We start from the raw sequence: 26509 nt of genomic DNA, 5'->3' as shown, positions 1-26509 counted from the left end.
ATGGCATAAGCTCTAATGTAGTGCCCCACGAAAATGAACAAGGGGTAGTGGTTTATCCAGAATCCCAAGCACGAGAAGGGTGTTGGAAAAAATTGTTGGAATAGTTACGTCATTACAGCTTAACATATCATTACAGACATATCTGAAGCTGAAATCGCAAGGGCACCCCCTGTAGGGGGTGCACAGGCAAAAAAGTTAGGGGGGGTCTGGATAAAGCACTGACGAGGGGGACTCCTCCACCCCATGTCAAGCCTCATAAAACACCTCCTGAAATAGTTTCCTGGCTATGCAGCTGCATTGTTATGACGTAATTGTCATTGTTGTCCATAATTCTTGAATATGTTTCGAATATATGAAAAAAAAAGTCTGCTTGACAGCATATGTCTTATAGTCATCATCAAACAAGAGCATATGTCATTTTGTTCAGTGGCTTATGTACTTTTTTGTAAATTTCAGGTGGACGTAAATTGTAGAAGGCAGCTAGTGGGGGAGAAGATCATGGTCATAGGTCATGTGACTCCTGGAGCTCCCAGTGGGTTCCCTTGTGGAGTACTTTTCAGAACACACACACACACACAGTTTGCTCACAGAACCAACGAGTAGGATGTTGCTTGAATACTGAGAGAAAATGGCGTAACACATACAAATATCGTGTGACACATATGACAATAAAAACATTTTTCACGAGGGATGCATGAAACACTGTCGCAATATTGTGTGCATGAACCATTGTGTGTGACACAAGCCCTGGGGGCACACCGCCTCGGACACATTTTGGGAAGCATAAAACGCAGTATATACAGAGCTACTATGGTGGATGCTTCTTTTTTCTTTTTGGCCGTTATGAGACATCTTTGGCCGTAATGAGACTACCTTCGGCCGTATTGAGACTTTGGCCGTAACGAGACACTTGGGGATTAAAGGATTTTCGGCCGTAATGAGACTTTCGGCCGTAATGAGACTTCGGCCGTAATGAGACTCGGGCCGTAATGAGATGTTACCGGTATTGCACCCTCGGTTCTTAACCCCTCGAAATCCGAACAACAAACGGGTTTTTGCAGAAGTGTTCCTGAACTCAATTGACACAGCGGAAGACATGGTCCAAAGCAAAATTAAACTATTTAGTATTGCATAATAAACAGAGTGGGAATGCGCTAACATCTGTGTTTTGTGAGACTGATACAGCAGAAGGCATGGTCCAAAGCAAAATTACACAATATATTTCATTATAAACACAATATCAACTCTGAAATACTGTTCCATTTGCTCGATAGTACTCACTTAACGGAATTTTCGATTTATGAATCCCTCGATTTATGAACGATTTTTCGGGGAACCGAGGGTGTTCATAAATCGAGGGTTGACTGTATACGTAGTTCTATCGTGCCGGTGCATAAAGTTCTATTCCAAAGTCCGGCTCCCCGCTGGTCCTTTTCGAGCGAGAATAGTGGCTTTACACTCCTTCATTGAAGTATAAAACAAATTCAAAAAACCTGTTACCAGCGGAAGGGCTACATACGCGGTACAAGACTTCCACGAAATGGAACTTGGCAAACGGTAGTTCCAAGTCGTAATTGCTATAGTATGTGTGGGCGTAGTATTACGTCAAATGCAGGAAGCTGTTAGTCGATTCGCAGTATTTTTCATCACGCACGTCGTCTGTGGTAGCTTCACGTGCCATAGTAAATGATCGCGCGAGGCCGTATTTTACGCTGAAATACCTTTGTGTCTGAACCAGGCCACCTCTGTCTCTCCGATTTCCTTTTTTTTTTTTTTTTTTTCTTGTGGGAATGCGTGTAAAAATAATTTCTGGCTAGTGATTCGAAGAGCTGGGGACGTGTTTGAAGGATGGATTCCGTATGTGGCTTTCATTCAGCACCAGCTCCGCAGGCCATTATCGCTTTCGTATGCAGTATTCCTTTGTTTCACTGGGCTCGCGCTGTGCTCAGTCATCCTCATGACCTTTACAAGGTGCAAGAGCCGTTCAGATGGGGGGGGGGGGGGGGCGATAGGGGCAGCCGCCCCGAGGCCCGGTCGCCCACGCCAGAGAGGGCGCCGAACGGCAGGACTTAATACTGCCGTGTGCCGTCGGTATGATCGTATGTCATGGCAGAGCTGTCCGTATACCTGTGTTTTTGGAGTTCTTTCGAAGGAAGTTTCGGTCTGAGTAGAAAAACAAAAAAGAAAAACAAATGAGTAATTTTAGTCATGGATAATAGTAGTAGGTAAATGATCACGGGTACTTATCACCAGCTCGCTTGCTACTTAACCGTCCTTTTTTTTTATTTAACCATTCTTTATATTAGTCACTTGGGGGACTATGGATGCATTGCAAGTCTGCCACAGCCACTGGTTCTTTTCGGGACGAAATGTCCGGGTGTTTATGCGAAGTTTAGGTACTACTTGCAGTGTTGGGGAGTAAATTTCAGACTCCGGGGACTAAGATGGGGAGTAATCGCAAACCAGGGGGACTAAACACCGGATTTACTCCTCATTTTTCCCTAGAGTGTATGTAGTAAAAAGTCATTTCGCCCTCCGATATGACAGTGCTTCGCTCAACTTTCGTTATAGAGCTCGCGAGTTCCAATCGACGAAAACTGACACCTTTTTTCTTTTTTTGATTGGGTGTTAGCGCCGCGAAGCAACTGTGGCTATGAGCGACGTACAGATGTGGACAGACAGAGAGAGGATAGCAGGAAGGAGTGGGGGACAGTGGGGTTAGTATGCGTCCTGTGCCGACTTCAGGGGGAACTGTGCCGACATTCGTCTGGAAAGTCTTCGGAAAACCCAGGGAAAACCTCAGACAGCACAGCCGGCGGTAGGATTCGAACCCACCACCTCCCAGTCTTCAGCACGACCTGAAAACTGACACAATCGCCATTGTGTCAACGAAATGTGAGCCAATCGGAAGGAAGAACCGTCGAGAGAAAAACCTTCTCCGGGAAAGACGTGGTTTCGTTCCTTGAAAACAGCCAAGAAAAATAATATTCTCGCGCGAGGGCCCAAAATATACGGAACAATTCGTTATAATTCCATCCTTTCTCTCTCGCCCTCCGCGAACGAACGCAGCCCACCCAGCCATAGCAGGAACCCACCATCTCTCTACGAAAACAAACGATGGCACATAGCGGACCATGCTGAAGCCATCTTGGTGTGGCCTCCATATTTGGGAAGCGCAAGAAGCAAGTGTGGGCGGTGGTTCCAACCCATATTTAATCTTTCTACATGGACCAGCTGTCTCGTGGTGATGTTTGTCCTTCGTTTGAGACGGCTCCGTTGACTGGCCCGTTTTGCGGTTATCGCTATATATATAGTTATGGCTTCCGGAATCTTGTAGCAGCGAGACGGACGCGGATCAGGCAAGAGTATCCGGTGGAAGTCGTCGTGGCGCACTGTGTGCGTTAGCGGATTTCTTTGGAAAAGTAGCACAGCATATATGGCGCGACCCCCTCGCTCAGTCTATCCAGTATCCATGTATCGTACACACGCGTCTCTATGAATGGGCTGAGAAACTCGAAACGGATGGAAAAGAGACGAGTGAGACCACCAGATGATGGTATGTTTGTACAAGTGTTTGGGTCGCTGTCAGGGATTGTACATGTATTTCCTTATTTTGCCTAGCGGTTCAGTACTCAGTACTCAGCGGCTCACCATTGATGTATAGTGTGACGTTTCAGACATGACAATGGAAATCCCATTCGGGAGATCAGACGCTTGCAATACTTCCTCGAGAGTTCGTGGAATACAGTAGCCTGTATCGCAAGAAGCTGGAATTGTCCAATTCCCTGGAAACGAAGAAAATGTTGTTAATCGCATCACTGCGGAATACTTCCTTTCGAGCTTTTATGTAACGCCATCCTTCCGTTCATGTCACGGTTTCCCCTCCTTTTCCTGCTGTGGTACTATGGCACCTCCAGACACAATCCATTTTCGGTGTTATGCACTTCCCTTTATAGCAAATTGGACAACACGTGGTCTCATCTATTTATATATTTATATTGGTGCGTTTTATTGGACATTATACAAACAAATCTCTCTTCTTTTGTTATCTTTATTGTTTGTCTCACCCGGTAGATATAAATAGATAGACCATGCACAGTCTACCGTGTTGTCATGTTCTTTTTCTTGTTTTTTTTATACCTCTTCAGGTTATTGCGTAAGCATGCCGCTTTTCACACATCACGAGATGAACCAATCGGATGCCATGCTTTTTTTTTTTTTTCTGTTGCGGAAAGAAGGAAGATTTCTGGGTCATCTGGAGGTTTTCGTTGGCTTCATTCGCCATGGGGAGGCAATTTGCGCGCGGCAAACCGCCCGATTTGCTTCGCCGGTTCCTTATCGCTTTCTGCGTGTGCATATAGCCTGCAGGGAACGCTGTGTTCCTGTTTAATTATCTCGTTTTGTTTTATTACCTAACACGGCGGAAATGTTTTGTGGTTGCGATTGTCTGGGACGAGTCTCGCGATGTGGATGTTGGCGAAAAAAAAAATTCGGCAAAATCTCGCGAAAATCTTATTGCAAGGTCAGTGCGCGCGGTGCACGTGTGCCCTATATGCATAAATGTTTCATTTTGTTTCATATGTAGGTCCGTCCATAGCTCTATAGAACCACGTCATTATGACAACGTGACCAAAATTTACCTCTAACGATGGTCCGAAGATACAGCCCGTTCTCTCTCTCTCTTTCTCTCTTTCAGTGTTACTGCGTGAAAGATTTCTACGTCCTGTGTGACTTATGAAATGTCTAATCTTCTTTTTTAATTTCGTGTTAGCGCCGCGAAGCAACTGAGGCTATGAGAGGCGTACAGATTGTGGACAGATAGAGAGAGAGAGGACAAGAGAAAGAAGTGGGGGACAGAAGGATTAGTACGCGGCCTGGGCCGATTTCTGGGGGAACTGTGCTGACATTCGTCTGGAAAGTCTTCGAGAAACCCAGGGGAAAACCTCAGACAGCACAGCCGGGGGTAGGATTCGAACCCATCACCTGGCCCAGTCTTCAACACGACCTTGGCTACCACAACAACTCGTACCGCGAGCGCCGTTCGGATTCGACGCAGAGACTTATGGCAACAGGTGTCTTACTCGGATTTTCTTCGGACGCTCACGACCAAACTGTCAGCGCAGATCCGTATACGATGTCGGCCCTGGACGTTCAGGTCTCCGCAATCAACCTAACAGCAACAAACCATTCGGACCGTATATAGCAGCAAGATGAAAAACAAAATTCCGTTTCTCTGTACTGGTATTTCGTGCCTGCACTTATCGCTGCTGCATTGCTTCATCCTCGTCACGCCTGATACGATATTTATTACACCGGACGTCAAGTGCGCTAAGCCTAATAAAGCTTCTGCGCATGCCAAGAACGCTTATAAGGGGTTTTTTTTTTTTTTTTTTTTTGTTCGTCCGCGTTGGCCCAAAAGCCCGATTTGCTAAGGCTCTGTAATGAAAGGGTACGAGCAGCATTTTCCGTCACTGCGCTATGTCCGTGTTTGTACGCGAGTATTTGACCACGCGTGTCGGGAGAGCAGGCATATAACGGCCTCTCTGCGTGTGCGCAAGTGAGCGCACCTGCATCGTGAATATCAATTACACTGGACAGCTCTTCATTTCTTTGATTCCTGTTCGCTCGGACAAGACGCTCTATAGGATGAGCCCATTAGCTGCGTACATGTGTGTTTAAGCAGCACGAAAGCGTGCGATGTCATATGCGAGTAATCGTGGAGAAAAGAGGACGCGCGCAACAATCCACTAGCGCATTAATTCGCGAGGTATTCGACGTATCCGAACGTGCTTACGTGAAATGAGATGAACTATACATGGATAGTAGTCTAAATAAAGGCACCCTTTCCGGTCTACAGGTCTCTGTAAAGAGTGGGTTCCATACTTAGCGGCATTGCGATTACTTTTTAATCGCGGGAAGTGGACTATACTCTCATAATCCTGACTTAATTGCAGATGAAGTGCTCGCAATATACGTTTTAAACTGTTTTACTCCTGTTTGTAAGGGACGTGACCTTCATCTTTGACGTTTTCCTGCTTGCCACCCCTCCACCGAGCACTAATGCCTACACTGTTAGCCAAAGGTTTTGTTTGAATCACGACCTACTATAACGACCATGTCATAGGCACACCCTTCCCAGCGCCGCATTTGGAGACTAGCGGGGGCACTACTCATCGGCAGGGTTATTGCTTCTTCAATTTATACTTTGTGCTCCAATTTACCTTAATATTTTTGTACAAGCGGTGGATGTCCCAAGAGAGCTGCTTTTTTCTAAAGTTGATTATCATCATCATTGTAAGCGTTTTCGTAGGAGCTGTTGCTGTCGTCTGCTACGGTAGACGTACATCCGCTTCTGCGCGTTCAAAATTCAAATTTCCATTGTCCAATCATGATGTGGATCTCGCGGGCCGATGTGTAGCGCTCCTAGCGGATCGTGCGGACGGGCTCCTCTCAGGGGTTGGCGATTATGACAGAGTCGTTATAACCTAGTAGGTCGTGGTTTGAATACGGTTTCTTAGCCTTCTATCTAATTCATTCGCAGCGTCTGGGGTCCACTGGCAGCCGGTACTCCGCTGGCCAAATTGGAGCATCAGCGCGACATGTACCACGTTGGACGTTTGACACTTTGTTGACGCTCAAGTATATGGCGTATCCACGGTGAATACCATCGTGCGGCGCGTGTGGTCCATCAACATTCCGCCATTGCCGAGAGCGGCTGGGTTGAATGACTGCCGCTGGCCCCCGGAAGTCGCACTCAGCCGCGACGCCTCACCACGGCCCCCGACGTCGCTTTCTGGCCCCTTTTGTTTGCCCGATCTCTTCCTTTTCTTACCAGAACCCTTTCAATCAGCCATCCGTCTGTGTTGGCATAACAGTGTCGCACAACCAGAGGTGGACTAGTTGCATCGAAAATGAAGGCAGTTCAATGAATGGATGACGCCCTGGGATGGGAGTAGATGCAATGGCATAGTTCTGCGTGCTGCCGTTGTGTGCGCTATGTTCGCGTGAGCAGTGTCGTCTGCGTGCGTAATCGTCGTCTGCGATTGTGTAGGAGGATCAACTGGATTCATTAGTAGCTTTTCCGGTGACAGGTAAAGGAAGAGAAAGATTAATGGAATGAGCGAACACGGTTCGCTTTCGCTTTTACCAATTTCTTCTTGTTATTCTTGTTTACGTCTGTGTCGTAAATTTTTGTTTGGGGTCTAACATTGAAAACCGGAACTTGAAAGTACACGGTCGGATGAACATGGGCTCGTGCCGTCGTCTGCCTGGCTGGGGTCATTGCTAGGTTAATTAGCTAGAAGTCGATATGCTAATGTGAAACGAGACTAGCATTTCAGGTAGCCTCTCTGCATGGAAAGTTGCGGAAACTTGTTGAAAATGTGGGCAGATCACTGAGCCGCGCGACATGTTTCTTTTCTTTTCGTTTTTTTTTCTTCCTACCTTTCTTCTAGTCTTCTCCTTTCGTCTTCTTGTTTCTTGTTTTCTTTTATTTTATTTTTATTTGTCTAGCAGCGTAGGTCTAATGGAAGTCAATGTGACCACACCTAACTGGAATCCTATAGCGTGAAAGCCAAGACTGATAAACTAGTGAAGATGAAGTTTGAAACGCGTTCTTGTATTAGAGACTTTCTGTACCAAGGGCGTAATAGAAGTGAGCTACACGCAGTGTACTTTACTGTCTTTCCCTATCTGCTCTGCAGAAATAGACGTCTCATAGATTTTCAATGTCTGTCGGGGGCGTAGTTAAACGGTATAGAACGAGTGCGAGTAATACAAGGATACGCGCGCCATGCATGATGGCAAGTAAACTGTTCTGAGGCGGGGACCGCACAGACTGACAAACACAAAACCAACTTCAAGGAACCTAAGAATAAGATTGAAACAATATGACAGATCGAACTCGCACGTTTTCATTAACCAGTCAATTCACCGGCAAGCCAGTGGAACGTAATGCTTAGTGCGTTTGAACAGTAATCAAGAGGTGCGCTGCCGGATTCCTGTCGCAATCCGACGTTTTCGACGACAGCCGTCCTTCTACACTACCAGGGATCAATCTCCATGCATGTAATGTGAGTGGGGGCGATCCTGGTCAGCCCAATAACACTCAGTTTTTGCTCTCGAATTTTCCGAGCATTGAAACCAAAAGATAATCCGAGCCTAAATACATGACATTCTATACGCCAGTGGTGCCGTCGTCGCAGCGACGCAGCAGCAGCAGCAGCAGCCACCTGTAGCTCGTATCAACAATGGACTTCCTTTCCTCGTTGTTGCACTGGCCTACTTCGACGTTTGCTTTTATATTTACTTCCTTCTTTTCGGTAGCCGTGATTAATCCAGGTCGACAGAAAGAAAATAATAGCAGGATACACTTCAATGGCTGATAGAGCCAGAGTCCATTGACGAGGGCGGTTCGAGGGGAATGATACGAGCTCTTTTACGTCAATCCTTTGGCGGATATTTTATCCGGGTGATAAGCGGGCATACTGAGATATGCGGACCACAAAAGGCTAAATGGAGAATATGCTAGGAAGTTAGTGGATGGGGATCGGGAAAGCTGTCGAAGTGTATAGGCATATGGAAGATACGAACCACTCCAGCACGCCCAGCAAGAAAAATAAAATGGCTTGTGGAGAATGCCGAAAACGCTGCAGTGGGAATTCACTATGGTTTACAAGTAAAAATTTCTCCGTGTTCACGCAGAAAACCATGACAGATTGCATGTTAGGGGAAAAAAAAAAAACTAACATCGGACTCTGCTTCCACTATATGGACAGCTTTGGAACAACTTGATGTGTCTATTTCTATGCAACAGCTTTGTAGGGCAAACCACGGTGTAGGTCCGTCCGTAGACAAGACCACGTGACAGTGACCACGGGACCCAAAATTTACCCCAAAGCACCCCCAAAGGCTGCAGTTCATTAGTCCAGTTTGGTACAATGCACAAAGATGGACCCTTTTCCCTTTCTTCTTCTTCTTCTCTCTCCCTGTCTGTCTCTCTTTTTTTGTGTGTGTGTGTTTTGGTTGGTTGTTCTGCCACTTTAGTTTGTCTTTCTCCTAGGTTTGCGTGTGTTACCTCTGAATTAGTACTTACTGCTCTCAGTGCAGGCACTGCCGTGGAGTGTACGCGCCTTGCAGTGGAGGCTTTGCGTCAGACGCAGCCAAGCATTTGACAGCCATATCGCACATCTTGGGCACTCTGGCGCTCTGCCAGTCAAATGCGATAATAGCGGTGAAACAGGGTGTAACACGCGTAAAACAATGCAAGTTAACCCAAAGGTAGCTTCGAGTGTGTGGGGAGGAATGTCAGTGGCGATGGGGGCAAAAGACACGGTATCATATCGCGTCCTGAGATAGGGTGCGTTTGTCTTTGTCGTCTGAGTGATATTTCGTCATTTTGATGAGATGCCCAGCAGTTGCGCACTGGCTGGACAACTAGAGCTCTTAGTGCGAAACTCTCCCGAATGTCCCGAAGGAATAATATAGCGGTACAAAAATACTGCAAGTGTAACTATATATACACATAAGGAGATTAATCTCATTCCTTTGTGTTTGCCGACTAGAAGCGTTATGCTGATCACGGACATACCAATCAATACAGAGTGCAGAGAAGACAAGGACGACATTCGTGTCCATTATTTGAACGTTCGTGTACTATACGAACATTACGGATGTGTTAGTATTGGAAATGAATCGGAAATGAACAGCGCGTAATTTTCGAAAAGTGTGACGATTAGGATATTTGCGACGTTGGAATATCTCGAATTATGTGCCTATATTTGTGGAACAATTGACTCTATTGCATGACACGCAGTTGTCGAGAGCAGCGCAATTCTTCACGTGTGCAGAAAGCAGCGAATATGCGTACTGGTACAGAATTTTGAAACTCTTGAAAATTTTGAAATGGATAACTTTCTCCGGACCACTAGACTTTACGATATTTTTTAAAACTCTGATTAACTTCATTTCAGTCTCATTCTTCTCATTCTGCGTGGCATTTTATGCAAAACAATATAGCGGGAACTTCATTGCGCAGTACATTAAGACAACGCAGGATTCAATTACAAACAAAAGATGCCATGTAAGCTGACGTCATGCAGGCAAGCGTATGCGTAGTACTAGCGTGATTGTGCATCTGCTCGTCTTCCATCCTTGCAATTGCGCAGAGGCTCGTTATTGCGATATCCGACTCTTACATCGTAAGTTCTTTCACGGTACAGATAGATTGGAGAAGTCACCGCACGTGTATTCCTCCTCTCCAGCGTTACGCTTCCATCCCGAAGAGGAAGGAAAAATAAAAATACGAGATTTCTGAGAAACGCTCTCGGACTGTATATCGTTTCGCCGTCTTTCCCTCGACTACTGAAGCACGCACGGACGCGGCCACACTCCGCTCGACTCTATCAAAAGAATCCTGATGTCGAGGGCTGCCTGGCAACATTAAACATGCCCATTGCGTCGGTGTCGCCGTGACTTCCCTATCCGATGTGTGGTTCCGGTCTAGGTGACAGCTCTGTCCTGCGGTGCACGTGTTGCTCCCCTGCATATAATTGCTCACTGTAGTTGTGTTCAAGTTAAGAAGGAAAAGAAATCTAGTCCGTCAACTACATATACGCTGTTGGGGATAAGGAGACGCTATAGCGCGCCAAGAGAAATACTGCAGCGCCACCACGCAGCGTAGTGTCATGTGACCAGTCTTAGCAGCCAGTACGGAAGCGGAGTGAGTGCGATGGATTACATTGTCTCGCGGAGGAGCGAGCGTGACCTCTCCATGTCCAGCCATCCTTCTCTAGAGCGGAGTAATATTTTTAGCGCTGACGGACTACATTTCTTGTCCTTCTTAAGTTGAACACGACTATAGATCGACCACGGGACAGAGGGGAGACTTCGTATGCAGAGAGGTCATAACGTGTGCTTATTTCCCCTGATCACACCAGCGAAATTTATGGTGAAGCCCCCCGCCCACCGTTCCAGGAAAAGCATTTAGCCTTACCGCCCTGCCCTGTTCACTGTATTTGCAGTAAACTCTATTTGCCGGTTCTATCCCTCATTGCGCGTAGGTACGACGGACTATTTTTTCTCCATCTTCCTGGTATTGACGCACTTCCAGTATGTTTTTTTAAAGCCATAGTCTCACAGGGGTAAACCACCGTGTACGTCCGTCCGTAGCTTTACATGAGCACGTGACAGTGACCACGTGACCAAACGAATTTACCGCCAACGATGACACTATATAAGGCTACCGCATTCAAGCGCGCTTGGCACAATGCCTACAAGCCGCCTTTTTTGTTTTCTTCTGTTAGCATTAAATTGCCCTGCATCAGCCAAGCATTTCGCACGTACACGTGCGCGCGCGTTTTCGCGCAGGAATAGCAAGTCTGGAGGGACCAGCCAAACCATCCGTCCATTCCATATATACATGACGTGAATCATTCTCAGACACACGATTTCTCCCACCTGATTTCCGTAAGGAAATCCCACCGCGTCATTCGTTTCGAGGAACGTTCAAGGTATACCCGCCTTCTCGGTAGTTATACAGGACGAAAGGAATGGGCAGAGTGGAAAGTACCCCCGCCGTCTCTTGCCCCGCTCAGAGGAATGGGTGGCAATACTTCGGAATAAGGGCACCTTGGCAAGAGGTGGACCGACTGGCCTTGAACTTGACTTGTGGGATGACGGCGCCGCAGCGTTCGAGGACCCGTCGACGAAACTTTCTCTCTCGAAAATGAGTTTTGTATTTTTGGCGTTTGTAAACACGGTTTCCTCGGACACGCGATAAAGTCATCGCCGCGGGCCTCTCTCGCGTTCACGTGTTGTTGATTGATTGATTTCTAAAAAACGAAAAACCTGTTGTTTATGAGCTCGTTTTATACGACTCCAGCTATAGTCTGCTTTCAGCCGAGGGAGTAGTGTGTGCGTTTGTGAGGTGAATGCACATACGATGGGCTTTAAACGCGGGAATGTCCCTTTGTTACGAAGGGCTGACGCAAACGGCTCCTGCGGGCTGGGGATTTTGCGTCATGTGTTCCTGTTTGACGGTTGCGGTCTGTAAATTTGTGGTTCCGTAGTTTCCGTGCGACTCCTTTGGTTCCCGCAGAGCAGTTTGTTTATAGCGAATTCCAGATAGCTGAACGCAGCCGACTGTTTCGAGTTTTTCTCTTTCTGTTTTATTTATTTGTTTATTTATTATTATTCTTTTTTTTTTTTAACGGTATGAGTTTTCCGGTTGCCTGACTTCTGGATAAGCTGGACGATATGTATTAATGCGATATCTATCTACTCAGTATTTTTTTTTGTCGCCTTTCTGCATGTGAGAGGGGTGTTCTTATAAACGAACAGACATGTTTATGACACAGGCTCGATTTGAAAGAGTGATGTTTTTTTTTTTAATTCCGTGTTTGCGCTGCGAAGCAACTGTGACTATGAGCAGCGTACGGATGTGGACAGATGGAGAGAGGACAGCAGGAAGGAGTGTGGGGTATAGAAGGGTCCTTGGCCGATTTCAGTGGGAACCGTGCCGACATTCGTCCGGAACGTCTTCGAACAACCCGGGGAAAACCTCAGACAGCACAGCCGGGGGTAGGATTCGAACACACCACCTCCGAGTCTTCGGCACGACCCTGGCTCCCACCAACGAGCCCGACCATGCAGCCGGTGGAAAGAGTAATTGAAAATTGGGTTGAAATGCTATTTCAAAAACGTCCATCTAAAACAGTAATTTAGATGGAATACGCCGCCTTTTCTGTCGGATACGCCCTTTGAAATGGTGCACTTTGTAAAGTTTTTTTTTTCACGGTGTTTTACAAAAACATCGTTCTCTATGCTGTAAAGCTTCCACCACAGGGATGTGTGCCATAGGACAATATATTTACAACGAAGGTTGTAAAAAAATAATTACTGCGCGGAGCCGTGGTCCTCCGGTACTGACTTCCAGTGATACTGAATATACGACACTAAATTTATCGAGATGACGAGCAGAGCGGTGACCTCGTACTGGTTTTCAAACATACTGCTCCTCAACGGCCGTTCCCGACAGACAAAGCGCTATCGTAGTTGTATTGACCCTAACGTTGCAGACAGACCGCGTCATCAGGCGGACCCATATCGTGGAAGTTTCTGCTCTTGACCCCTTTGCTATCAGCTGTGCTATGCACTGCGTAAGTGGCGAGGAAACCCTTTAGGCTCCATATGCGTGCTGCGCAGATATTCTTCATGGATGGTGATAAGAAAACCTATCGTCACATTGAGTGGCCGGTGCGTGTGCGCATTATGCAAGCCCACGTGCACGCTATGACATCTGGTTGTTGGCTTCTATAGTGCGATAGTGAGCTTTCAAATCAGAAACTGCGGTAGAATGATTCGCGGCAGGCAATTGTCCCTTTGTTGTAGTAGCGGTCAGTATTATCTGCGTAGCACGAGGAACTGACGGATGCCTTTAGGAGGCACCGACGTCTATGAAATAAAATGTATTACTGACATTCCACTGGTCGTTGTAGTGCAGGAAAGCATCCCGTTTGCTTCAGTGCAGCGTGCGTTCGCTCCACGTTCGTTTCTACTGAACCCGCGTCGGCACCCTGCACTGCGCAGCACAGAAACGACCAGCAGGGGAGTTTGCCATCAGAAGTGGATAACAGATGTCGAAAAGACAGTGTGTTCAACCTGAGAATGGCACGTTTAGGCTGCGCTTGCTCCTATTGGCTGCAATAGCCTCATCCCCCTGCGTCGCGACATATATTTAAAAAAAAAAAAACTGTAAATTGGTGACCAATTGCAGCTTGTAGGCTGCGGCTGCAGCTGCTATGGTTTAAATTACTACCCATTTAATCCCCTGAAACTGGAGTTTGCTCCTCAGCACTTCCCGAATGGTTGTAGGAATGTATCGGCCCCTCAAACTCTGCCCCTCATTTTGTTTGCTCGCAGGAATGTAGTGCGCCGGCACTTCCATCCGAACTTACTAAAAACCGAAACTATAGGAGCCCATTTATGAGCGACATCTGGTGGCCAACCGAATCCTCGAATCCTAGGCAGGGATTCGAGATTCGGGAACCCGAGTACCAATGCGCAAAAACAGGGAAATCTATTATTTAATTTGTTTTTGATTAAACGAAGATATCAAATTCTGCTTCGAAACACTTTTCAGTAGAAGTGTTTTCCTTTTTGTTTTCTTTCTGGTTTTTCAACCTCCTTTTTATAAAATGATTCGAGATTCGTGTGATTCGTGGAGATCTCAGTGTCTCGCGACGTAAACCCCCAATTATTATTACATTCGTCGATTCGCAGAACCTTCCTTGGATTCGTCCCGTCTCGATGTATAATTTCTGCTGACTGACTACATTTTTTGCCGTTCTTAGGTTACGCTGTTATAGGACCCTGCCCAGGGGGAAAGCGTAAGCGTCGAGTCATTGTTCCCAACCGAAATGTCTTGCGTTGCAGAAAATAATATCAAAGCTGAACTGGGAGTAGTTCTACAATATTCCGTATTTTTAACCACCATGGAGCTCGCGCGCACATATAGAGCATCAGGAAACACGTATACTTTTAAGCTGAAACAGTGTTGCAGGAAGGACAAGCAAGTGCAGAAATAAATTAGCTTGTTTTTCTTGTTCACCCACGCGAGGTAACAGTGCCACACGCGCACTCGTTGGTACTTCTACAAAGTACATGGAAACCGACAACCACTCAGTGTAAGTCGGCTATTGTGTTTCCAATTACGTAACTGCACTGTTGTGTGTCGAGCGTGAAGCCTTTTCAAAATGACGTGGGTAGCTACGTAATCTGACGCCAGACGTCTGACGAACTTTCCGCGGAACAAAAATTTCCACACAAATATCCTTTTGGGCGCGTTTGTTTTCCATTCGCAGTATTTTTCGTTGACAGGAGTGGTTTAGCAATTAGTGCACGTCGTATTTGTAACGCAAAAAGGGGTACAGAGGAGATCTCAAACGGTTTGGTGGCACGGTTGAAAATTCGGCATCTGTTGGTGTGTACGTACTTATAAGTGAAATTGAATGGCATCGGGGTGGTGATGCAACCCATGATAATCTGTCACGAGGCAACAATGCAGGGGAGTGGTCTGACAAGAGGCCATTTTGGGTTTATTTAATAATTGGCCTCGCACCATCGCCTGTAAGTACAGCAGGCTTTGTACAGCCCTGTTTTCTGTTCCGATTTTTACGGTTTTATTTTGTACGTAACGTGGAAATATACAGACCACTAAAGATGTGCGTAACTTAGGTATATTTTTTTTTTATATTTCTTAAATATTTGGTAGAAACGTTTGTATGCAAGTTCTGAAATCTGTACGCGCACTCTTCGTGGTGATTGATTTCTGTAGGCTTTTTTTAACGCTTTCTCAATTTCTGTCGGACGATGTACGTGTAATTTATTTACAGAAACGTTGGTCGTTTTGTTCACGAGACCTTTTTTAGCTACCAGTTCTCTACGAAGAAACGACAACGAAGAATTTTTTTTTGCGAGGAGGTGCAAGGCTTGTGCCCGGGAGCGTTCTCTTCTCTGTTCTTTCTGTGTTCATGTTGAACTTCTGTTTACGGCTAGACATTTTTATTTTTCATTCAGTGGAAGTTTCGTCTAGTCTTTCTATTGTCAAGTTGTGCGGACTCTTCGCGTTATGGATTTGAAAATGGATGTCTTCGAAGAGGTAAGAATAACGCTCTTCCAGGTACACGTCTTTCGTGGCTTGCCGTAATTTTCTAGCTCAAACGACCGCGGAAGCTGTTGTTATGCATGTGTTCACGACACGCCGCGGTACGCTATATTTCCACGACCGGGGAAATTTAGTTAAAGGGCGTCGCCCTTTAACTACTAACTTCTAACTAACTTCAACGCATTATATCGTAAAGTCGGGAATCGCATGCGCTGGTAGCTTTAACCCCGCGATACCTTTCTGTGCTTCTCTGTTTCGGCGTTTCCCATCATTTTATTTCTGCCACGAACGTATGGTGTTGATACCTGTTGAGAAATCCTCGTAAAAAATTTTGCACAAAAATGTGCAAGGACGGGAACCGACTCTGTATAACGTTTGTTGCTACCTAATTACATATACGGCTTTGGTTGAGCGATCTTCTCGATTTCGATGATTTAGCTCCATTTTTTTTAGAGGTGAGCTCGAAAATTCCTCATTGTTGAAAACATTTAGCGAAATTGCCCCGCTTGCTTTGTGTGTCTCGGAAAGGGATACGAATATTGGACTACCGAAAAATAAAGCAACTTAAAGCAAACAAATGAATGACATGGGGGAAGAAGAAAGTGCTACTGGTGCTACAGAGCGTAGTGGTAGCTGCTGCTTCTCCTTCTTTCACGTCTTGCCTCTTTTATCTTTCGTTTTCTCTTGGAATGTTGTGTACCTTTTCTCGCTTCACGGAGAAGCACCTTTCTGTCCTTTTCCCAGCCGACATACACGTGATAAACCACAAATATTTGGAACCATTAAATTTTATCAACGACCACCACCACCACCAGCTTCTGGAAGCATATAATTCGCTACCCCTAACTGACCTACCAGCACTGGAGTTCAAGGCAACGCTGCAACAACCTGGCCATAAGACTGAGCGTTCACACGGGGCAACGTTTCCCACCAACTATGAGCAATTTTCGAGCTGAATCGGTCGACGACCACCGGCCAATCAGCGAGAGGAGCATTGCCACGTGACCCGCGATGGTGCTGCGATTTCGTTCGTGCCCTATGCTACCTGACATGGGTTCAAATCCTGCAGGCGTATAGCTGAGAATGCTGCAGGCATAGGCCTTTCTGTTTGATTCCAATAGGCCATCAGTTGCATTCTATCCCGCACCCTCCGATTGCCGTAAGGTTGTTTGTGGGTGAAGCTACCTTGTTGCTATACCTGTGAACTCGGATGTTGCACCGGTCGTCTCTATAGGTTGGTCGTTAGACGTTGGTTCGAGTTGCCCCGTGTGAACGCAGCCTGTAAGAATGAATTCTAGTTAGCCTATGATACTCTCTATGTAAACCGATCCTCCTTTTTCTTCTGCTGACTGTGTAGCTGCTATACAGTGCGAGGCCTTGCAGAGGCGCACAGATTGGGGCAATCGAGAGCGTGGAAGGCAAGACGCGAGATCAGCAAAGCGATCGACGAGTTCAGCCGCTTTCGAGAGGCGATAAAAAAGAACCTGATACGAGTCAGCGACTTGGGATGTAAGAGAGAGAGGGGGAAATGTATGGGTATAAGAAGCACGCATGGACCCAAGCAGCAAAATGCACTGAAAGTCGAGTGCTATAGGGGTGGACGGGTAGGTGAAAGGCCTTGAACAGATTCGTGAAACTACAGAACACCGATAAGACACATACCGTGCACCCCTATCGCACTCGACTTTCAGTACATTGTGCTGCTTGGGGAAGCGTTGGAGGCAATGCGTTACGAAGTAATACAGGGTGTTCAAAATTAAGCTTTCACTAGCACTTTATAAATAGGCGAACAAAAGAAAACTGGTGCTCCTTTTTTCCGTTCCTTGAGTAAGAAACAGGTGCTACATAATTAGCAGCACCTGTTTCTTACACAAGTAGCGTAAAGTTATCATCCGGTTTCCTGTCATCGCTGTGTTTGCGTAGCGCTCGTGAAAGCTTAATTTTGAACACCCTGTATACTATAAACGTATTTCTATTTCGCGAGGTATTAATTTTCGCAGGTTTCGCGACCGCTGTGAAATCGCGAAAAATTGTAGACTCGAATACAGCTTGACGTTTATCCCGCGGGAGGAAAGAGCCCCGGAATCGCGAAATGAAATACTCGCGAATAACTTCGCAAATGACAGATTGTGCGACTGGCGAAAATTAATACATCGCGAATACTTTTACAGTATCACATGTCATGCATTTTGTTGAGGAATAATGAGTAATATAATGCCATTACGTTTTGGCCGGGTGATGCGGACGTTAGACACCCTTTTTGATTCGACAGGCTCGGCTGGAAGGTGTAATAAGTAACAGCGTTGAAAATGGTGTTTGCAAAACACCCATCTGAAACAGCGTGTTGTAAACAGAACACGCCTCTCTAAGACGATGGTTCCTGTAGAATATATGCCCTTTGAAATGGAGCTTTTTGTAGGATACACCCTTTAGAAGATTGCTTTGCAAAGCACCCTTCCACAGGGTGTGAAACTTTCATCACAAAGGTGTGTGCCATAAAACGAGACATTTGCACCCGAAAGGTGTACACACACATTGTTCCAGCGTTGCATAGACCCCTGAATTTGTACCGTAATATGCGAGCGCTTATCGTAAATGAAGCATTTATATACAGCTACCATAAAGCCGTTAGTGTGTGCTGAATGTGCCGAGTGCGTATATGGCGTTAGAATTACAAGCTTGCACACTTACTATATCCCCCTCTGTGTGTGCAGATGGGACGAGGACTGATGAATGCGCGTGATTTATTGCACGTTCAGCAGTGCTGTGAGTCCAACGACCCAGTCTTGCGCGTCTGTTAATGCTTAGCCCGCAATGTAACGGTCTCACAATGCGGGCAAGAACAGAAGCTACGGGTTTCCATTACTCATTGAGGGCGTGCAACGCGCGCTGTTCTTCAAAGCAGGCGCGGTCACTTGACTTCATATAACAATATAAGGACAGAGCAATGAACCGCCCATGAAAGCAGGTGCTCCAGAGCGACGTGAAAGATGCAAGCGGTTTTTTGCGATTTCGGTAGTTATATGTAGTATATACAGGGTGTTCGAAGTTAAGCTTTCACGAGCGCTACGCAAACACAGCGATGACAGGAAACCGGATGATAAATTTACGCTACTTGTATAAGAAACAGGTGCTGCTAATTATGTAGCACCTGTTTCTTACTCAATGAACAGAAAAATAGCAGCCAGTTTTCTTTTGTTCGCCTATTTATAAAGTGCTAGTGAAAGCTTAGTTTTGAACACCCTGTATGTAAATTTGTTCATGGATACATTTGCATCTCTCTGGTTTTTGCGATTTCGGTAGTTATATATAGTATATACAGGGTGTTCAAAATTAAGCTTTCACGAGCGCTACGCAAACACAGCGATGACAGGAAACCGGATGATAACTTTACGCTACTTGTATAAGAAACTGGTGCTGCTAATTATGCAGCACCTGTTTCTTACTCAAGGAACAGAAAAATAGCAGTAATTTTTGTTTTGTTCGCCTATTTATAAAGTGCTAGTGAAAGCTTAATTTTGAACACCCTGTATGTAAATTTGTTCATGGATACATTTGCGAGATTCAAGTAGGATGTCCTGGCATTTGTACGCATCTTATAGTATACGGGCAGCTCGTGTAACTTGTGTGCTGAGCTGAACGGGCATGGAACAAATAAACATTTGAGAGACAGAGCCTCGTGGTGTACCACACTAAAAAAATAATAATGAGTAAACTGGGCAGTAATTTCAGCTTCTAATCCCCCTAGATTACAATTATACTCCCAGTTTTATTCAAATATAACCACGAATTTCCCCCCAGCACTGCAAATAGTCCCTAAACTTCGCATAAACGTTCGTTCATATGCTCTTGTAAAGGACCAATGGTTGCGGTAATGCATACAGTCCCTAAAATGACTAAAATCACTCCTTTTCTACTTTACTTTACTTTCTGCTTTACTTTTTTATTACTCTTTTCTGAGTGCTGGTCCGTCGCAACCCAAAAGCATAGATAGATAGGCAGCGTTGCGACGACGTTGTTGTTGTTTCCATTCTATTTGACAGCATTATGCACTGACATGCAGAAGTGCATCTGCTAGTTGGATAAAGCAAGTGGGTGCTGGAACATTGAATTCTCATATGCCCCTGAACTACCTTTGACAATCTCTTATAATAAACTGCGCGTGCGCCGGACGTACAATGTTAGATTAACGTAAGCATAAGGTGAATGAGATGTTGGGGATGTTGACTAATATTGTCTGAAGGATAGTGTCCAGGGGCTTCTCTCAGTGACAAACACGTCTTCCAAGAGACTGCATTATCACTACAGATTTCATAACACGACGTTACAAAATGAGCTATCTTTCCTTAGCATACAGAGAGTCTTTTCCTTGTTTTTTCTCCTTGAAAAAAAAAAAAAAGGAAAAGAAGAATGCTTTATCAGAACTGTGACACGATATGTCGGGCAGCGTTGCTTTCATGCATCCAGGCGCACGGGCAGCCTATTAGGTCTCCCCCTTTTCATAGGGCCTCACATTCCCAGGGAACATGAAAGCGATTTCAAATTGAAGATGGCACGACAATAAGAAAAGAAAGAGTGCGGAAGGGGGAAACGTTGTCTCTCTTCGTCTGTCGGGTGGGCGAAATACGGAGTGGTTGACATGCGTGCAACAAGGCTTCCACTTTTGTAGCTTCGTTTATTTACTTGCCATGCCGTCAGGTGCTTCCTGATGCCTGCAAATTCTCCTTTGTCTTCTCTGTTGCGCGTCATTCCTAGCCCTTTGTTTAACTTGAACTGCAAATATTCCAGGAACGTAATCGGGCAAGGCGGTGGGGAAGCAGTGCGAGATGCACAGAAGGAGAGAGAAGAAGAATTTGGTGTTAATGTTACGACGAGTGTTCCAACGAAGCCGTTCTATTATGATCAGTAATTTACGTGTCAGTCAGGGTGCGCCAAGAGCTCTTGGCGGCGTCAGCTGTTACTTGTTAGAACCTGTATACCCTCGTTCAACCTAAGAACGACACGAAATGTAGTCCTTGAGCCCTAATCGAGTTACTCCGCCGGAAAAATGAGGACCAGTTATACGGCGCCACCTGGTGCCTCCTATATACAGCTCCTATACACTCTAAGAAAAATAGCAACTTTAGTCATTTGCGGGACTATATGCACTGCCACAACCGTTAGTTCGGACGGGGAAGTTTATGCGAAGTCTAGGGACTATTTACAGTACTAGGGAGTACATTTCAGGGTTATGGGAGCAGCATGGGGAGTAACTCTGCTACACCAGAAGCTGTAATTGCTTCTCAGTTTACTCTTTTCTTTTTTTCTTGGAGTGTAGCTTTCGGTGCTGGCGAGGTACTTGCCGCAGCGTAGAGTAATGAGCTATTGCAGCCAATAGGAGCAACCGTGTATTAAACGTGCTGTTCTTAAAACTATGGAGGTGGCTCTCAAGTAATAATAAGTACCACGGCGATCGAAGGGGCTCTGATTGGTGGTTTGCTTCTGTATGTTCGTTCCATATTCCTAACAACGTCTCACCACACTTTTTGGACATCGGCGAAACCAGCGAAGTCATTTCGGAAATAACCCGATTCGTGGGCTGCTTTGTAGGACATGTCCTAAAGTGCACCAGTATACGAACGTGGTACACGTGCCCACCATACGAAATCCTGCGGGGCTGGACGAACCTACACCGGCGTATTTTCTGCTGCATTCATCAACGGACTGCGCAAAAGAGATATCCTTGGTGGTCGTTGGAGCGGTTATGTATGTTGGAAGCCGCTATTATTCCCGCGGAGAATCCCATGTGTTTTCTGCCGTGGTATACCTCCGCTTGCAGTCCTGCTTGGCTAACTCGCACGGACGCGGTCGGAAAGCGAGATTCCCTTCGACAGATTTGTTGTCGAGGCGCATCGGGAGGACTCAGTTGGGGTCATCGATTTTGTTCGGCCAAGGACGCGGTACTACCGGAGGCTTTGAATATTTATTTGCGAATTGTAGTCCTCGTTTGCAGGAAGGACTTTTTCTTTTCGATAATCTCTCGTCGATATTAACTTTTTTTAAAGCTTTCGATGTATCCGCAGAAGTGAATTTGACGCAGTGCTGTCACCTACATAATATTTCGTATTCACGGACATGCCAAGTTGTTTGGTAATGGACAGTCTGAATGATAGCAATGCAACGAGTTACTGGACGTTCGGTGTACTTGGTGTAAAATGGTATCTGGACAGCGTTTTCGACTTTACCAATTTGTGTGTTAGTATGTGGCCTCTCCGAAATAGCTTTCAGCTGTTGCTGCATCGCATCCTATTCTGTGACAATGCTTATGTACCTTGTGATGGTCCATCTGTAGCGTATGTGTAGTACTAGGGAACTGATTTCTTCTCCTAAAATCGACAAGGACCGGCCTAATCCGCGCTTCAACTGTTTCTGCGGTCTATCCAGCCCTGGCGTTGTCTTGATGCATGTCCTCGAACTCCAGGATGTCGCGCTTCCACTCAAGAACTTTCAAAGCAGAAAACAAGATTTGGCTTCCCTTTTTTGACGTCGTCGTCCGTAAAACAGCCAGAGCTGGTCCTGCCATGGTTAGGCTATGTGAGGATATCGAGCCGCCTCCAAAATAAACCAGTTATGAACGCAATTTATTTGCACTCCCTTCTCTTCTGTGCCAAGCTACTCTGGTAATAATCTCCATCTATCGGTTCATCTTGCGCTATTATCAGCTGTTGGCACATGCGATATGTCTGTCGCTTTCGCGGAGGACGAAAGAGTCTCCGCTGCAGGAGCGTATGTGGAGTGATCTCTGGTTTGTGTCGGAAGGTTGAATGAACGAGGGCAAGGCCATTCTCGCGGAAACGCCCGACCGTCGTGCGTGATGCCTCAGGGAAGGCACTCTGCGTCGCTGTGAAACCAAGAAGGGTATCCTTTATTTTTATAAGCGGTTCCGACTGTAGATATGTGTTGTATGGGGCTCCGCTTTCTATATGCTCCGATGTATTATTTTTAACCGACGTCTTGACATAGCCTGAGTGAAAACAATAATTGTAACAGATTCTTTTAATTTAGTCTGAAACCACAAAACTTTGAAGGCTTCTCTTGAGACGGGCGCTATTTCTGTCTGTCTGTCTGTCTGTCTGTCTGTCTGTCTGTCTGTCTGTTACTGCTTATCGCCTTGTTCATCTGTTGCTGCACGTTTTCTTCTGCTCTTTCTACATATCTCCTGAAACGAAGTGAAGTGCACGGGTTATACTTTCAGATAATGGTGTTTTTTTATCTTTTTTTTTATTCGGTGTTAGCGGCGCGAAGCAACTGTGGCTGTAAGCGATGTACAGGCGTGGACAGGTGGAGACGGGACAGCAGGAAGGAGTGGGGGACATGGGGGGTTAGTATGCGTCCTGGGCCGACTTCAGGGGGAATTGTAACGACATTCGTCTGGAAAGTCTACCGGAAAACCCAGGGAAAACCTCAGACAGCGCAGGGGATTCCAACCCGCGTCACCTCCCAGTCTCGGCGAGGAAAGCGATCGTCCTAACCGCTATAATACCACGGAAGCCGGTGGATAATGGTTATGCACTTGCTGATGAGCAGGCATGCAGTGTACATGAAACCTAAGAAAAATAGCTGTCCTTTCAGAGACTTCAGGCCATGAAACTATAGTTTCCTATACAATAGACCTCTCCCTGTTTCTAAACAAATGACGTCATAGTGTTCGACAGCGCCACCAATTTGGTAGACTTGAACTACGCTCCAAGGTCGCGCGCCCGAAAGATGGTCTTGAGGGGATTACGATGGTCCCTAAAAGGGACGCGACCTTCGGTCCTTGCTTGTCTTTCAATAGGAGGAAGCGAACAAGTGTCCATTCGTGGAACCCAGGCCTCCCCTTCCGATTTGTTTCGGTTTCACTCTGTCTACCAACGTCTGATTATGTTTCTCGGGTAGAGGTCTATTCCTGTTGAACGGTTCGGAGCTCATTTCCAACATCCCTTCGCGTACACAGACCTCGTCATATTGTTGCTTTCCTTTTGGCGAATGGTCCAGCAACGGTAGCGGGTTTCACGACCGATACACGTATTCGTTTATTCCAAACGCCAGTTGTACTAGACTCTTTTTGTATAAGACAACCACCTTGCCGACGTATTAGCCTTTATTCCACGTGTTCGTGTGGTGTATGAACGATATTCTGCCTACGTTTTGTCGCTTTGCTCTTTAGCCTCCGAATCTCTCGAGAGCAACGTTCAAGCGGAGACAGCATGGGGTACGAGATTCTATTTTGCAGTGGGGCTGAAACGTTATCGTTAACTATCCCTGGCGTGCTTGCCACGCGCAGCTGCGATTCCCTTTCTTGGTGATACGACGACGCAATATCAGAAAAGAGCTCATCTGGAGCTCCTATAACTGCTAACCGTCAGCAACGAGTGCTCAGCATAAAAAAAGTGAAGCGCTGCCGAAGTGTGGAGTGTTTATGCTTTCCCCTTGTTCGCCGATGCAAAAGAGCCAAGAATATCCTTCCGTCGCGAAAGTGTCGTCTGCCGGTTGAGACGTCACGTGTCTCTGTCATGTTCTTTGGTGGTGTTGCTTTGACTGCAACATTTCGTTCTAATTGACGGATGACACTGTGTGGAGAATGTTGGATGCAGTGCGGTATGCGGCTTTCACGTTGCCCCGAGGGAAGGATCAAATAAATGATGATGATGATGATGATGACGGTTGTAGACAAATATTGGGATACGGACACTGCGAAACTATAACTGGGTCTGATTTTAAATGACTTGGAGTGGAACAGACACACGGACGATGACATGAACATGACACTGCACAGTGCAGAGCTACGACGATATATCCGGATCAGCGAAGCAGCAGGCATGGTAGGGATTTTTATCGTCGGGAGCTGCTAAGGTCAAGGCAATCTCTTCACGGTTCGAGAGCCCAGTTGTTGGCACACGCTGTGAAAACCTTTGAGCCATTACTTTCAGGTTTAAAGAGCGCTATAGGATTTTATTGTGTTGGGAATCAAAGGATGTCTGGGCGGCGGTGAATGATTATCTTGGAAGACGTTATTCGTAACAGCAGTGATACTAAATCGGCCCTACGTGATATCACCTGTACAGAACTGGGAGGACTGAGACCGTCGGGGTAGCCGCGTCTAGATACGACGTCCGATCGCTTGTGGTAATTTGTGTTAATTCCAATACATGCCGAAGACGGACAGGTGGTGGGATCAAATCCCACTGCAGGCTGTTTCAGGCTTGGATTTCTCGGCAGATATTCCAGTCAGATATGGGAACACTTTCCGCTGAAGTCAGCCCAGGACGCACTGAATTCCTGGTATCGTCCCCTACTATAACCCCCTACGACCCCGTGTCTTGAGTCCCTCGTACCATTCGGTATTGCGTATATAGACTGCCTGTGTCTGTGACTTTGCTACCAGCGTCACAATACGTCTAGTCAGCGTAACCCCATTACGCGAACGCAGGTCGGTCGCACCACTATAAAGGCTTAGTTCCTGGTCGGGATAACAACCGTCCTCACATTCCTTCAGCTGATCTCGATCTTCCCCGTGTGTCGACCTCAATGGAAGTTTCGGCACCTTCTCCTCCTCATCGTCGTCTGAGAACCCGGCTGAGAAAACAATGGCCAGTCGTGCCTTCGTGTCGTCACCGTACGTCACAACTACGTCACCTAACGGGTCAAATAACCTTCCATTGGGAACATTAATCTTTGCTTTAGTGTGCACAAAGGAGCCGGGGAGATGGGCATGAATCAAAAGATATGCGGACGACAGTGTAGTTATATAGGGGGCGTTAAAGGGTATTCTTTTGGCGTTGTACATTGATGAGCGAGTCTAGGTCAGGAGGAGGGTACCTACCGGTCGAAACGGGTACCTGTCGGCATTCGGTGAGATCCGGTTATGAAAGCGTTCGACCGTATAGAGCTACATGCTGGTTTTGGGTTGCGCTTTATAGTGAATTAGCGTTCTTTCTTTCTTTTTTTTTCTTCTTCTTCTTTTTGAACTGATATCTCATGTCGTGCTGTCGCGTGATCGTGGAGGAAGCTTTGAATTGGAGCTGCAGTGCTTGCTAGACAATTAGTGGCTGGCACTTTCTTATATCAATGAAGAACGGATATCCAGACCGCCGGTTACACTTGTTCGTATTTAGCGACCTTGACTTTTAGTGGAGATTTCTGACCGGACGTTGCGTAACTGCGCCGTCTTGAACGGATGTGTGAACGGAAGCTCATTTTCAGAAGCCCCGCTGTTGCTACTGGGGAAAATTAGCGAGAAGAGAAGCTCCCTCCAACTCTGAACCGGATCAGGCGGCGGTGCGAGATTGTATTCTTACTTGCTGCCGTGAACTTTCATCTACCCTGGTTAAAATAGGATCGTATACGAAGAGGCCTAGCATTAAGAAACCTTCGGACGACCAGCGACGGTATGACAGGGAAATGTGAGATCCAGATGACGACGATGTCCAGAGCACCCCCCAACAACACCGAATATCCTCTGTATGTACGAATCTGTTGGGACACTATTCGTACATCCAGAGGGGATTCGGTGGTGTTGGGGCCTTATCTGGAATGTGCGCTAACACTGCAAGGAAATTCATGGTTGCTTAACCTTAGTGAACAGAAGTGGATCTAGCAGCGGCTTTTGGGCAAAATATTATACATTGGATGCAATAATTAGCTGCGTTTATAATAAAAGGTAAGCTAAATCGTCTCCGTCATCGCCGCCTGATATATGGCGCATTCCTTCCGGCGACGAATCTATTTCTTGATTGAAAACTCTCACACGCAACCCTGCCTATTTCCAAACTAACAGTATCAGTAAGTTAATAGATGCGTAATGAATGGAGCACGAAGGAGGAG

At 46.2% G+C, this 26509-nt stretch overlaps 1 protein-coding gene and 1 long non-coding RNA gene across 4 annotated transcripts in view; both read left to right on the top strand.

The window, feature by feature from the left end:
- The window catches only part of LOC135401359 (cyclic AMP response element-binding protein A-like), a 111784-nt gene that overhangs the window by 60051 nt on the left and 25224 nt on the right, over positions 1–26509 (top strand). The window contains exon 1 of one of the 3 annotated variants that reach the window (XM_064633731.1): positions 15477–15658. The exons of the other annotated variants lie outside the window; for them this stretch is intronic. Coding sequence (XP_064489801.1) covers positions 15629–15658 — 30 coding nt within the window. The 5' untranslated portion in view covers positions 15477–15628. Of the gene's footprint in view, positions 1–15476; positions 15659–26509 lie in introns of those variants that run through there. 3 annotated transcript variants of the gene reach the window in all.
- LOC135401361 (uncharacterized) lies at positions 3411–3815 on the top strand. Its single transcript, XR_010424794.1, has 2 exons — positions 3411–3556; positions 3678–3815. It is a non-coding gene; the product is annotated as an uncharacterized LOC135401361 (long non-coding RNA).

This window comes from Ornithodoros turicata, chromosome 7, assembly GCF_037126465.1.
Source record: "Ornithodoros turicata isolate Travis chromosome 7, ASM3712646v1, whole genome shotgun sequence".
Taxonomy (NCBI): Eukaryota; Metazoa; Arthropoda; class Arachnida; order Ixodida; family Argasidae; genus Ornithodoros; species Ornithodoros turicata.
Note: the sequence above shows the minus strand (reverse complement) of the source record. Positions and strands in the feature narration are given on the sequence as shown.